Consider the following 13689-nt stretch of genomic DNA (forward strand, 5'->3'; position numbering starts at 1 on the left):
CATTTACGTACTTGACTATAACATTGAATGAGTTCATTATAATGTATTAGCAAGTTAACTTATTCTAATAAGTTCAATTGTACAAACAATCTTATATAAGCTGTCTAAAATAAGCTTAGTCAAGCACCCTCTTAGTCATCAAATTATGTGCATGTCAGGTCATATGGTAAACTCCTAGCTGCAATCAAAGTCACTGCATTGAGACCATGAGTCTGATGCAAAAAAAAAAAAAAAAAAAAATTGAATAGGACAGGGTTCAGTTACCTTTGCCTCTTACATGTCTTGCCCATGTTGAAACCAAACCCCCAAGGATCTCCATTACCATCGAGCACAAATATTGCAAAACAAAGTGTAGAGCAGGCAGGGTTACAACAATAATCCACTCCCGGATCGTTTCTTCCAATCAGTTAATTGCACACACAACAAATAGAAAGTGAGCCTGAAACCTAAACGGGTTAGTCCTATTCACATCACTAGATATTTATATTATTTCAGAAAAGCATTGGAGTAATATAAGCTTGATATATGAAATTAATATAATTTGAATTTGGTATTTGTTGATTTAAGGGAGTCGGTGGCCCAATCATTCAGCCCATTGAGAGAATTCGGAATAAGGGATCAATTCCGCTGACCTTTCGAAATGAAGGATTAATTTCGCTGGCCTTTCGTAATTTGGGATCGTGACATGCGTATTTTTCAGAATAAGGAATTTCTAATTTTTTCTCTTTTTTCTATTCTATTTTAATATTATTTCCCTCCGATCATTTATCGATGACCTAAATCACCCCTCTCAAATATTTTACTCCTAATTTCTACAAAATCACCGACCTTAATCACCCCCCTCTCCGTCCGCTCCATCTCCCTTATCACGTCCTCATCTGGCAGTTGACGGCCTAGATGGTGCAGGTGTAGGTGGCGGCGCCGAGGTGGGTGGTGTTATAAGCAAAAGTAGTATTTTGAGCAACTACTTACTCCAATTGCTGAGCACCGTAATAATCAAAGTTTGGAAGAAAGCTAAAGGAAAGGAATATGCACTTGATTGGAAAGTTTTCTGATGTCCTCTATTAAAGTTACATAAACTAATTTATAGAAACGTACTGGGAAACTACCAACTACTACTAAACAAGAGAACTACCCACTAATATGCATAATTGACAGAAACTACTTCAAACATAATCCTTCAAGTATGATGGTGTGCGAGTGGAGCGGTTGGAGCGATGAGTGGTAGTCTGGTTTTGGGTGGTTACATCAGTCGTGGGTGGAGTTGTATCAGGTGGTGTCGGCAGGGGAGTCGCGGCGGTCGAGGGCGGAGGGGGAGGGGATGGAGATGGGGAGGGTGAAGAGGATGAGGAAGGTGATCCAGCCAAGGATTCGTTTCCAGCTGAGCATTTATTTTGCTGGCCGTGTTTGTAAATGACAGGAAACTGTGTCGGTGATTTTGTAGAAATTAGGAGTAAAATATTTGAGAGGGGTGATTTAGGCAATTGATAAATGATTGGAGGGAAATAATATTAAAATAGAATAGAAAAAATTGAAAAAATTAGAAATCCCTTATTCTGAAAAATACGCATGCCACGATCCCAAATTACAAAAGGCCAGCGAAATTAATCCCTCATTTCGAAAGGTCAGCGGAATTGATCCCTTATTCCGAATTCTCTCATTATTTTTTTGTCGCTATATATATATATGTAGCGCGAGAGAGGTCAGAGGAGTGTATATTTATCTTCGATGGCTCTCGTGGGAAACCCTACTTTCTCGATTGGAGAAACAACTTCCGTGCAATCGCCTAATTTGTCGATTGGAGAAACAGCATCCGATTTGGATTCGTGTGGCAAACGAAAAAGAGGTAATGAGATTCAGGAAATCAATGCCGCGATGGCAAAGACAAAGGCGAAGGAATCGCGGATGGTATCGGAATTCACAGATTTCAGTGATCTACTGCGTCGTTTCAAAAATAAGATGATCTTCGAAGATGAAGATTTCGATCTTATGAGAGATTACTGCGACAGTGATGAAGATTATGATATGAAAGAGGAGATGAAAAGAAGTCTTCCATTCGACAAGGGGCCAGTTGTTGAATACATCAATCAAGTCCGCAATAGCGGTGTAAGTCCATCCAATCCAAATATTATCATTCTAATTGCAATAGTATTTAATTTGGAGTTGCATAGTTTTGAGTAATTGGTATGATATTTTAGGGTTTTGATGTGGATGTGAAGCTTCCTCGTTGGCTAGATGTGGGCTGGGATTTCATCCACCTTCCTATCACTGAATCTCGTCGTGATTATTTGTATGAGCGAGCAAACCTTGCGATTAATGAAATCAATGTTGACATGGTATGCTATACATATATGCTAGTAATATTTAATGATTGAGATCAAATATTGGGTTTTGTTTATGATTGAAAAATTGATGTTTAAATTGCAGAAAAGCAAAGCTTTCGAGCTTGTGGAAGTTGTCAAGGCTGTCATGTCGAAGCCCATCTTTCAGCTGTCGTTTTTTACGCTGCTGTGAAAGAAGTTGGGGCAGCTGCTACTAATACTCTCACTGTCCAAGCAATTGTGTACCATCCCTTTAATGCCCCTTGGAAGCTTAGGGAGTGGAGGTTCAAACCAGAGGTGGTTTGAATGTTCCATTTCTTCTACTACTACTTTGTTTTATATCCTACTAATATTAGATACTACTAGTTTATAACATTCCCCGTCAAGTTGAAGCGTATATATTGATCATGTCTAACTTGGTACAAAGTTCTACAGATTACGCCGCCTCAATCGAAAATCTCCCCCTTACGTCTAAAAAATTTTGCATGAATTTCATGCATCACCCTCAACGAACACACGAGGCCAGATCACACATTCCAGAGTGATGACATTGCTTTCGAGAATGAAAATAGTCTTTTATTATGTCATGTGTCACACATGTCAAATAATCAAGTATTCCATTCAAAAATCCGTTGTGTTGATTTTTTTTTGCATACGTTGTGTGTTGATATACTTATATCATTATGTTAGCTACACGAGAATCATAAAAATTACTAGTAGTTTCTAACATGTTGACGATTTTATTCATTTGTTGATATTTTATTCCCTATCAATTGAAATTCGAGAGCTTTATACTTGTGTAATTATTTTAAGATCTTATGATTCTTGATTGGTTTTGGTTGTATGCTTTAGAGTGTTATCATTTTAATATGATTATATGACCCTACAACGTTGCAATCAATTGCTAACTAGGCCTTATTTTATAAATACTAGTACTACCAAATTTAGGCAATAAGATTTTAAAGATATAATGGCTTAAAATGATGTTAGTATCAATTTAAAAAATATTATTTTAATATAAAAGGGTATCAATGTTATTCCTTATATGGTACTTTTTGTGATTCTCGTAATGTCAACATAGTATAAACAAAATATCAACACAAATACTAGAGTATGTCAACACAATTATTTCAATATTATAATCGAGCACGTATTAGATTCGCATTTCACGTAGTTAGGTTGAAATTTAACATCAAAATTTTTTTATTCAAATATATGCATTCAATTATGAGAATCTTTATAATATTATCTTTAATTTGGTATATTTTTTTATTTTAAAAAATAATTATATGAATTTAAAATTTTAAGATATTTTTTAAGAGAGTAAAATGAGCAAGATTTGGCTACCAAGGCCTTTTATAATAGAAGTACGAGGAACTCAATATATGATATATTTTTGACAGAAAGCACAAAGAGCTATAGAGAATCAAGACTTTATACAGTTTTGTGGATTACTAGTACATGGCTTTAATATTATATACACAAATGAAAAAAAAAATACAAAGTGTACTTGTTGTTAATGTTGACCAAATAAACTTTTTCAAAATTAATAGTTTCATACTACTATAAAACACTAGGATATTATATCAGACACTTTATTATTCTTATTATTTAATAGATAAAAAGGATAAACATAATATATATAGGGATATCAATCTAATTTGAAATATGTGGGTCGGTCCGAATGGCCCGATAAAATTAGCAGGTTACGGCTTTAATTTCATCACTCGAAATACAGAAACGGATTAAACGACTTAACCCATTAGGGTTGGCTATTAAACGGGTTGACCCAACAGGTTATAATTTTTAATTGAAAATACTATTTTTTTTTTGTTTTTATTGTATTTTTGAATTTCGATGTCAGATTTTACTAGTCTTTCTCCAATCTCCATTTTAGATCTATATACATGATTCTACACTACCAACTTCAATGTTTTACCTCAATCCACTTTTCCATCATCCCAACATTCTATCATCCGTAATCGCTAGCAGGGACAGAGCTAGCTCATTGCTAAAGGTGCAAATACCCCACCTTATTTTTCCTCATGTACATGTATATATATAACATATACTCCCTCCGTCCCATAAAAGTTGAGTCGTATTCCTTTTTAGTCCGTCCCAACAAAGTTGAGTCATTTCCTTTTTTAACAAAAGACAAAACATCTAATCAGTATTACTTTATTCCATCATTTACTTTACTCTCTCTTATTTTCCTACTTTTTTCATCTCTCCTATTTATTTAATATAAATTCTTAATCTCCGTGCCCAAAAGTTTTGTCTCAACTTTTATGGGACGGAGGGAGTATGAAATTCATCTATATATATTTATTCAGTGAATATCCCTCCTCAACTTCTTATGGCTTCCTCACAGTCAATAAGATAAAATTGATATTAATTAACCATCAAAATTCTACTCCCTCGGTTTCATAAAAATTTGAATATTTGAAATGATATGAAATTAATATAAAATTGATAAAGTCAAAGAGAGAGAAAATGATAGTTAAAGTATTGTTAGTGGATAATGGGACTCTTATATTATTAGTGTTTAAAGGGTTGTAATGGTGAGCCATGATGTAAGTCCTAAATAAATTGATGTATATGTGTAATGATTTGGGGACAACTTTTCATAAATGGAAATGTCAATATTTTTATGGGACAGACGAAAATGAAAAGTGCACATATTTTTATAAGACGGAGGAGTAATATCGTTATAACAATGATTATGAATAATGTCAAAATAATGACTCGAATACAAGCTTCCGTTCAAATTGATAGCTCTAATTTTAATATATTTTTGTTTATACTATTATGGTAGATCAAAATGAAAGACTCATCTCCAAAATTTATTGGTGAAAATAATGAAAATTTGAAGATATTACATCTGATTCTAAAACTAAATATAGAAAAATATCTAAAATTTAGGATCAATTTACATGGGGAAATTTTGATTGCATGAGCTTGTGTTCGAATGCTTTTTGGCCCGAATAATCTGAAGGGTTAGATCGAAATCCGGTGGATTAGAGTTAACCCAAAAAAATCATAATCCAAATAGCTCGACAATCTAAATGAGTTGTCCCGAACCTGAATGGGTTAGTCGGATCGACATTACTAAATATTTATATTGTTTCAGAAAATAACGTAGTAGGAGTAATAATATAAGTTGATGGTTTTGAATTGCTTGATAGTAAATGAAATTGATATAATTCGAATTTGGTATTTAGTGATATAAGGGAGTCGGTGGCCCAATCATTCAGCCCATTATTTTTTATCGCTATATATGTATAGCGATAGAGAGGAGTAAATATTTATACACGAGAGGAAAACAGAGAGGGGTCGTGAAATCGTATTATCTTCGATGGCTCTCGTGGGAAGCCCTAATTTCTCGATTGGAGAAACAACTTCTGTGCAATCGCCTAATTTCTCGATTGGGGAAACAGCTTCCGATATAGATTTGTGTGGGAAACGAAAAAGAGGTAATGAGATTCAGGAAAGCGATGCCTCCATGGCAAAGGAGGCAAAGGCAAAGGAGGCAAAGGCAAAGGAAACGCGGATGGTATCGGATTTCACAGATTTCAATGATCTACTGCGTCGTTTCAAAAATAAGATGATCTTCGAAAATGAAGATTTCGATCTTATGAGAGATTACTGCGACAGTGATGAAGATTATGATATGAAAGAGGAGATGAAAAGAAGTCTTCCATTCGACAAGGGGCCAGTTGTTGAATACATCAATCAAGTCCGCAATAGCGGTGTAAGTCCATCCAATCCAAATATTATCATTCTAATTGCAATAGTATTTAATTTGGAGTTGCATAGTTTTGAGTAATTGGTATGATATTTTAGGGTTTTGATGTGGATGTGAAGCTTCCTCGTTGGCTAGATGTGGGCTGGGATTTCATCAACCTTCCTGTGGCCGAATCTCGTGATGAAGTGTATGAGCGAGCAAAGCTTGCTATTGATGAAATCAATGTTGACATGGTATGCTATACATATATGCTAGTACTAGTATTTAATGATTGATCAAATATTGTGGTTTTGTTTATGATTGAAACATTAATGTTTAAATTGCAGAAAAGCAAAGCTTTCGAGCTTGTGGAAGTTGTCAAGGCTGTCATGTCGAAGCTCATCTTTCAGCTGTCGTTTTTGACGCTGGCTGTGAAAGAAGTTGGGGCAGCTGCAACTAATACTCTCACTGTCCAAGCAATTGTGTACCATCCCTTTAATGCCCCTTGGAAGCTTAGGGAGTGGAGGTTCAAACCAGAGGTGGTTTGAATGTTCCATTTCTTCTACTACTACTTTGTTTTATATCCTACTAATATTAGATACTGCTATGTGACATGTCATGTTTTAACAAGTTCTTGCTACTCTGTTTATGTCTTCCATCTATGTATCATATATTTAATGTTTGAACAATTCTAATTATTATCAGTATTTGGACTCATCCTATTCTTCCCCTTCTTAATGGAGAGAATTGGATTTGTTTTGTTGTCATACCTTTCTTTTATTTATAACTTATTTTCGTTTTTGCATCTTGTATTCGTTCAACTTGAGTTTTGGTGATTTCATATTTTGGGATTTTTGAGTTCATATGAGAATTTTCTGGTAAAGAAGTCTTGCAGGCTTGGTACTCAGAACAAACATCAAGCAACCTGCCTCTTAAGTCCTGCATAGCTTCATGATACTCACTCGACAAATCTGTTTGAAGTAACTGTGAAGAAACCACTCTCCTACATACACTGTTGTACAATTTGACTAAAACGCGGGACACACCGAATTGTGCACCAAGTACAACCCATTCATACCTCTCTTTATGAAATACTAAAAATGTTTCTAAGTTTCTCTCTTTAAATAAGTCTAAGTAGGCGAATATAACCTATTGTCCACAGATTTATCTTTTTCGATATATCATTCGACAATATGTTTAACTTTGAACATTCCTCTCCACTTAGCCCCAGCTCCTCCCCAATACAAGCCACCGAACCATCACTGTTTTTCAAGGGCAATGGAACATCTAGTGTTACAACATTTCCTCCACCGTCAAGATCATTCTTGCTCAAAGGTTGAACCAACACAGCCGAATATTTAAGAAGAGAATTCAAGTAGTGTAATAGAATGCTTCCTTTAACTAAATTCCCTTCGAATTTTCCTCCCAGACCCCCAACCGTAGATCCATCCCATGACCATATAAGGGATTTCCACAACCAGCTAATGGTGCAAGAAGTAATCTTAGACACTGGCCTTTCATCAAAACAACAGAAAGAGGACCATTGATAAGCTGAAGTGGATCAATAATGTACATGTTTCATCCAAGCTGGCTAGTGTAGGTGGCAGGGGAGCGGGGAGCAGGTGAATCTGAGATGAGTATAAAAGAGAGGGACCACCACCTCTTGATGAATGCGAGTTGTATGATTGCTCATGGGCTAGGATTCTGGATCCAAAGCATTCCCATTTTATCTTCGTATTAAGTGTTGCTATGTTAATTTCGTACGTTCATCATGAATATAGTTCTTATTGGTTCATATATTGTTGTTTTGTGTTGATTGTGTGTTTGATCTTGTTGTGTTATTCTAATTAATTCTTAGCATTGGACTCAAATCTTAATTTATTGATAAATCACACTCCCGGTGTAATTAATGCCGAGTAGTTAAATACCTTGGTTTATTTATGTGAACAAATCTATTTGACATACAATATAAATGAAAAACATGATGGCAAAAACATGCATACCTAAAACTTGTTTAAACCCGATATATCAATTGAATAACATAGCCCCAAAATAACTCATTCACCAACATATCTACTAATTACATATCTAATATTAAGTGGAACAATCAGGGATGACAAACAGTTCTACTAGTTTCTCCAACAACCTTTCTAAGCATCTAAGGACTATGAGTGTCAAGTCTAAGCACCCACAGGACTACAAGTGCCAATAGGAATATAGTGGAATCCAATCAGGTGCCTCAATACTTTGAAGTATCCCTTATATCCCCAACCATTGCCGTACGAGTTCTGGCAGATATAGTATTTCAATTTTTCTTCTCGTCCACAAATATTCTTTTTTACTTCACTTCCATAGCCTATAATAGTAACGGCATGAAGTCCTGCATCCACGTTACCCGCAACTAACAATATTTCCTAAAAAATACACATAATTAAAAACTATACAACAATAGTTATACGATAAATATTATAGGATAAAGTGTAACAATAAATTGTAGAGAATATAAAGTGATCTTTATACCTTGGACTTCCAGTTGATAAAGTTTTTTGGCATATAAATACCACCAGTCACAGGCTGATTGTGGAGCATCCGTAAAACTTGCTCTTCAGTGTGTAGAATTTTGTAGTTCGTTATTCGAATTTTTTCATTCTGTAGGATTAAAAATATTAAAATGTAAAGTTTTTTCCAAAAAATACATCTATAGAAATCTACTTACAATTTGAATTATGCGTCCATTAGCCTTCACGATGCCATCCCATGGTCCATCAACAACCGGTGATGAACTCACAGTACCCAGCCACGGATAAACTCGATCGGGGGATACACCATAGGTAACAGCATATCTAAAAGCTCTTTCAAAGCTGGTTGGATACCCAGACATTTTTACGTCAAATGGACCCTTCTTAGTCTCAACCTGTTTAGGGCGTCTGAACCAATGGATATAATCTAAGAACTCTTGGGCAGATCCAATCAATGATGACCCATCGCGTGCCATTTCATCCCCAAACATGGTTGCTGTCACAGCAAACGCATAGCACGTATCTACATATAAACAAAACCTTTTGAAATACTAGAAAAACAATAAAAACATTTTAAGTTAACTTCAAAAACTTCCTTTAGTTTGGTTTATTATAGCAAGTTTACATTCAAAAAGAGAAAAAATCCAAAACCATTTGAAAAACTAAAAAAATAGAAAAATAAAGTAACTGAAGTGTGTATTTCTTGATTGTTTTTGCTACCCTATACAATATGAGATGAACCTTCTAGTATTTGAATTGTTATGCAGAATGATTGATGAAAGAAACAAGTTGCACAAAATCTATTCAAATACATGTTTCCAAAATAGAGTTAAAATTTTTACCTGTCTCCATTTGGTTTCTCACCGGAAGTACACACTGTGGCTTTTTAATAATGAGGCACCAATCAGCCTAAATTTATTACAAAATTAATTTAGGATAAAATTCATGAAAAAAATAGTACAAATCAAATAGTACATACCTGTGTAAAATATCGATCATGAGCTAAGCTTGAATCCATGAGGTGGACAACAAGCTTGTTATACTAACATATAACGAATAAAATTAAAAACAATTAAATTAGATATATTCATAGACTGATGAATGCACATTAAATAAATTTAAACTAAGATATAAAATCATCCACTAGAAATATCAGAAACAATGAAAAGTAACTTTACGCTTTTAAAATTTCGTTCAATGGAGGTGTAGGGTGGGTGGAAGGAATGCTATGCATATCTTTCTTACACCGTGTTAGTAAAGGACTAACAATTACCATGTAATGTTAATGGCAAGAACTATCAACTTCATTTATATATGCAATTTAATCCACCACACACTAATATAACCATTATTAAGATCAAGGCAATGATTTACAAGTGCAATATTTAAAGTGTGTGTTGTGTGTTACTCGTTTCATTGTATTTGGATTTTCAAATTTTAGGAGACATGGAACTAAGAAGGGAAAGGTTAACATTTGAACTGTGAGTAGTAGAAGAAGAGGGATTTGATCTAGTGTGGAAAATGGATATGGGTCAAGCTGACTGTTCAGGCTGTCACTAACTTTAAACTCAATATTTACTCTTACTCTATAATTGAAACACGTGTCATATAAAGAAAGTCATTCCCACGTCAATTGGGAAAATCTAGAGCTCAAAATTCTACTTCAAAATAAACTTTTAAAGTTTAAACCAATTTACAGGTTGTCTCATCTCTTTTCTCTACTCAACCAACACAAAACAAAGCTTTCCATGCTCCTAAAACTACTCGCATAACATATAGCTTCAATCGCATAAATTCAAACTTGAGAAATACATTAAAACTAATCCATACATCCCACCATGTCTAAATACTTCTAGTTATGCATACTTGAGTTCAATAACAATCAATTATCATTTATAGGTCAGCTAACTTATCTTTATAACTGAGCTCATTTCTTTCTATTTTGCCAAACTTGGAACATAATTAATTTTCATTATCATCAAACACCCACATTACTCTTTGGTTCTATAACTTACTAAATGAAGTTTAAATCCATTCCATGCCCAAATTAAGCTGTTAAAAAAGTATTTTCAGATTATATACAATCTACCAAATCTATCCCCAAAAATCATATCATACTTGTAATATTATACAGTAAAGCTCCAATCGCATAATTTTAAAGTTAAATTACACAAATTTATCTCAAATATAAATTCCCAAATCAAAAAGCCCTAACTCTTACTCTTTTCTTTACTCTCCAATTTTTCCATCCATTTTCTTTTGACTTTTGGGTATTACAGTTAGTATCCGACACAAAATCACCCGGTAATGATAATGGCTAGAAATAACTTTATTTAATCATGCAATTAAGTCCACCATACACTAATATAACTATAATTAAGATAAGGAGATGACAATGGCAATAACTTTCACCTATGTTGATTAAACTCAAATAGAGAGAGGAAGTGCTTACATAGAAATGGAGCTCCTGCTTTAATGTGGGTTTCGGGAGTGGTCGACTAGAAATCGAGCTGGGGGTTTGGGAAATTGGTGTGGGGTTTCTCGTATTTTTATGACGCCATCTATAGGTATTTCATACATAAAAAGTGTTTTTCTATAGGTAATTTTCATACATAAAAAGTACTCCTAAAATTATCTACATTTCTGTTTTATCTACATGTATAGGGCCAGAGGTAGTTTCTACAACTCAATGTGTACCAAAAATACTCCCTCCGTCCCATAAAAATATAGGCAACGAGTATGACACGGGAATTAAGACAAAATTGGTAAAGTAAGAAATAGGAGGAGAATGGTATGGTAAAATAAGAGAGAAGAGGAGAATGATAGTTAAAGTAGTGTTAGTAGATAGTGGGAACTACATTATTAAATTGATACATAACTTTCCAAAAACGAAATGCACATATTTTTGTGGGGCGGACAAAAATGAAAAGTGCACATATTTTTATGGGATGGTGGGAGTATAATTTATATCCTCATGCCACAAAATGCCACAAAATGCTGATTTACTTCACTATTTCTAACATTTCTTAGTACGATGAAATAAAAGTGGAATTGAATTAAGATATAAATGAAATGACAATTCATTTGCATTTTTGTGTATTTTCATGCTCTTAGTTATGGATAAATAAAGTAATTACTTTAGATAATAATATTAAGATTATAGTCTAAAATTGGTATGGTATATTTGTACAAAAAAATGATTTCTATACATTAAGAGGGTTAGCTTAAAGTCTAAAATCTAGAGTTTTTCCAATAATAAAATGAATTAACATTTGACTAACCTCATATCACTCATATTACACTACAAACAAAAAGAATCCTAATATGCACATGTTTTCAATTATGATTCTGATACAATAACCTATCACATACTCCCTCCATTCCAATTAAATTGAGTCAAAACTTTTGAACACAGAGATTAAGAAATTATATTAAAAAGTAGAAGCAAATAATGAAATAGGAAGGATAAAGAAAGAGTGAAGTATGTGATGAAATAAAATTATGAGTTATTAGATGTTTTACTTTTTTGTCAAAAAATGAAATGATTTAACTTAGTTGGGACATCCTAAAAAAGAATATTCCCTCCATTCCATAGTAATGGAGGCGTTTCTTTTCGGCACGGAGATTAAGAAAAATTGTGTTAGGTAAGTTAAGTAAAGGGAGAATAAAATGGAAAATGGAAAATGGAAAATGGAAAATGAAAAATGAAAACGGTAGAGAGATGAAGAGAGAAAAAAAGTAAAAAAGAGTAAAGTAGGTGTAGAAAAATGTGTTGACTTTTACTAAAAATGGAAATGACTCTATTACTATGGAACGTACCAAAATGGCAAAATGACTCTATTCTTATGGAACGGAGGGAGTACTACGGGAATATTTAAAATTTTCTTTTATTAAAAAATAACTACATGCACAAATGAGATCAAAATGCTAAATTGCAATCCTAATAGCTGATTTGACACTCCTACATTCTAATTACCCAACTACTTGAATTGAAAATTGTTCATATTCGCACTTAATTTAGTGTCAAAATAAAAGTATTGGTTCGAATTCTACATATTTTGACATATTTTCAAAAATAATTAAAAATTACCCAAACTAATAAGGGATATTAGAGTATATCATTACTTAATTATTCCATCATAGAAACTCTCGACATTAACATATTAATGAATTACAAGCACAAATGAGTATGAGCATCCACACCCGTTGATTTCAGAATCGAGACACCTAATAGCTGATTTTCCACTACTAAATTCTAATTACCAACTAACAAATGTTGAATAAAAGTTGTTATTTTATTCGCATCATAGTTCTAGTTCGAATTCATATGGATTACTACTTATTTGACAGTTTTTTAAAAATAAAATAAAAGTTACCTAATATAGTAATTGATAGCAGTTACATCATCATCATCATCATAAAAAACTTTTGACATTAAACAAAATACAGAGCAGCAGATCTGAAATATTACCAATTATCATCCATGGCGCATCGATCTGATAGTGGACTACATCTCCATTGATATTAGCTCGGAACAGAATGAATTCAATCCAATTGAGTTGGAATATCAGCCATGGCAAAGAAGCAAATCATAGGCCTCTTGGCTTCTGAACTCAGCGCTGGACCGGCAATCCATATCCCCAATTAATCCGATCATCATCTTCGCGCAGATATCGATCGACATCCAATTAACTCAATCCAATTCAATTCGAACTTGTTCTGGATGAAGACGAACACAACATAAATGAATTAACTCAACTCAATTCCTATGATATAAAGAAATGGACAGAGGTGTGTGTTTAGGTATAATTAGGTTGGGCAGAGCAACCAAATGGTGTAGATCTGGGAAGAAGAAGAAGAGAGAGGCGTGAGAGACGATAGCAATGCCATAATTATCTCCGCGTTGAAATATTCAAAAGAAACCCAAATACCTAATTAAGTAAAACATAACTATATACTGTCAGGTGGGCCCCCATCTTTTTAAATAGGGTAAAAATCATTCACTTCTGTCAAATATCAATATTTAGCAATTTTTTCAAGATGCAATAACCACATTTATCATTAAGAAAAACTCCTCATGCCATAATATATCGAATTAACATCCATATCAAAATTAACTTAGCAA

General features: G+C 33.7%; 2 protein-coding genes across 6 annotated transcripts; one reads left to right on the forward strand and one right to left on the reverse strand.

Annotated features, from left to right (window-relative positions):
• Positions 1-1334: 1334 nt before the first annotated feature.
• LOC125223567 lies at positions 1335-6812 on the forward strand. Of its 3 annotated transcripts, none has more exons than XM_048126961.1 (3): positions 1335-2106; positions 2199-2336; positions 2428-2747. In XM_048126961.1, the coding sequence occupies exons 1-3, from the start codon at positions 1729-1731 to the stop codon at positions 2512-2514; spliced, it is 603 nt and encodes a 200-aa protein (XP_047982918.1). In that variant the 5' UTR covers positions 1335-1728; the 3' UTR covers positions 2515-2747. The 3 variants fall into 3 exon arrangements, with proteins under 3 accessions (XP_047982918.1, XP_047982844.1, XP_047982763.1); XM_048126887.1 differs by lacking the exons at positions 2199-2336; positions 2428-2747 and adding exons at positions 6165-6299; positions 6393-6812 and having other exon boundaries at positions 1691-2106; XM_048126806.1 differs by lacking the exons at positions 1335-2106; positions 2199-2336; positions 2428-2747 and adding exons at positions 5615-6072; positions 6165-6299; positions 6393-6812.
• Positions 6813-8055: 1243 nt separating this feature from the next.
• On the reverse strand, positions 8056-13475 carry LOC125200607 (chymopapain-like). Of its 3 annotated transcripts, XM_048098279.1 has the most exons (7): positions 13393-13475; positions 13036-13283; positions 9544-9606; positions 9407-9473; positions 8762-9087; positions 8566-8694; positions 8056-8459 (listed from the first exon to the last, which is right to left on the reverse strand). In XM_048098279.1, exons 3-7 carry the CDS (start codon positions 9580-9582, stop codon positions 8226-8228), a joined length of 795 nt encoding a protein of 264 aa, XP_047954236.1. In that variant the 5' UTR covers positions 9583-9606; positions 13036-13283; positions 13393-13475; the 3' UTR covers positions 8056-8225. The 3 variants fall into 3 exon arrangements, with proteins under 3 accessions (XP_047954236.1, XP_047954237.1, XP_047954238.1); XM_048098280.1 differs by lacking the exons at positions 13036-13283; positions 13393-13475 and adding an exon at positions 11017-11366; XM_048098281.1 differs by lacking the exon at positions 9544-9606 and having other exon boundaries at positions 13036-13468.
• Between the last annotated feature and the right edge of the window lie 214 nt (positions 13476-13689).

The sequence above is a fragment of the Salvia hispanica genome, chromosome 1 (assembly GCF_023119035.1).
Source record: "Salvia hispanica cultivar TCC Black 2014 chromosome 1, UniMelb_Shisp_WGS_1.0, whole genome shotgun sequence".
Lineage (NCBI taxonomy): Eukaryota > Viridiplantae > Streptophyta > Magnoliopsida > Lamiales > Lamiaceae > Salvia > Salvia hispanica.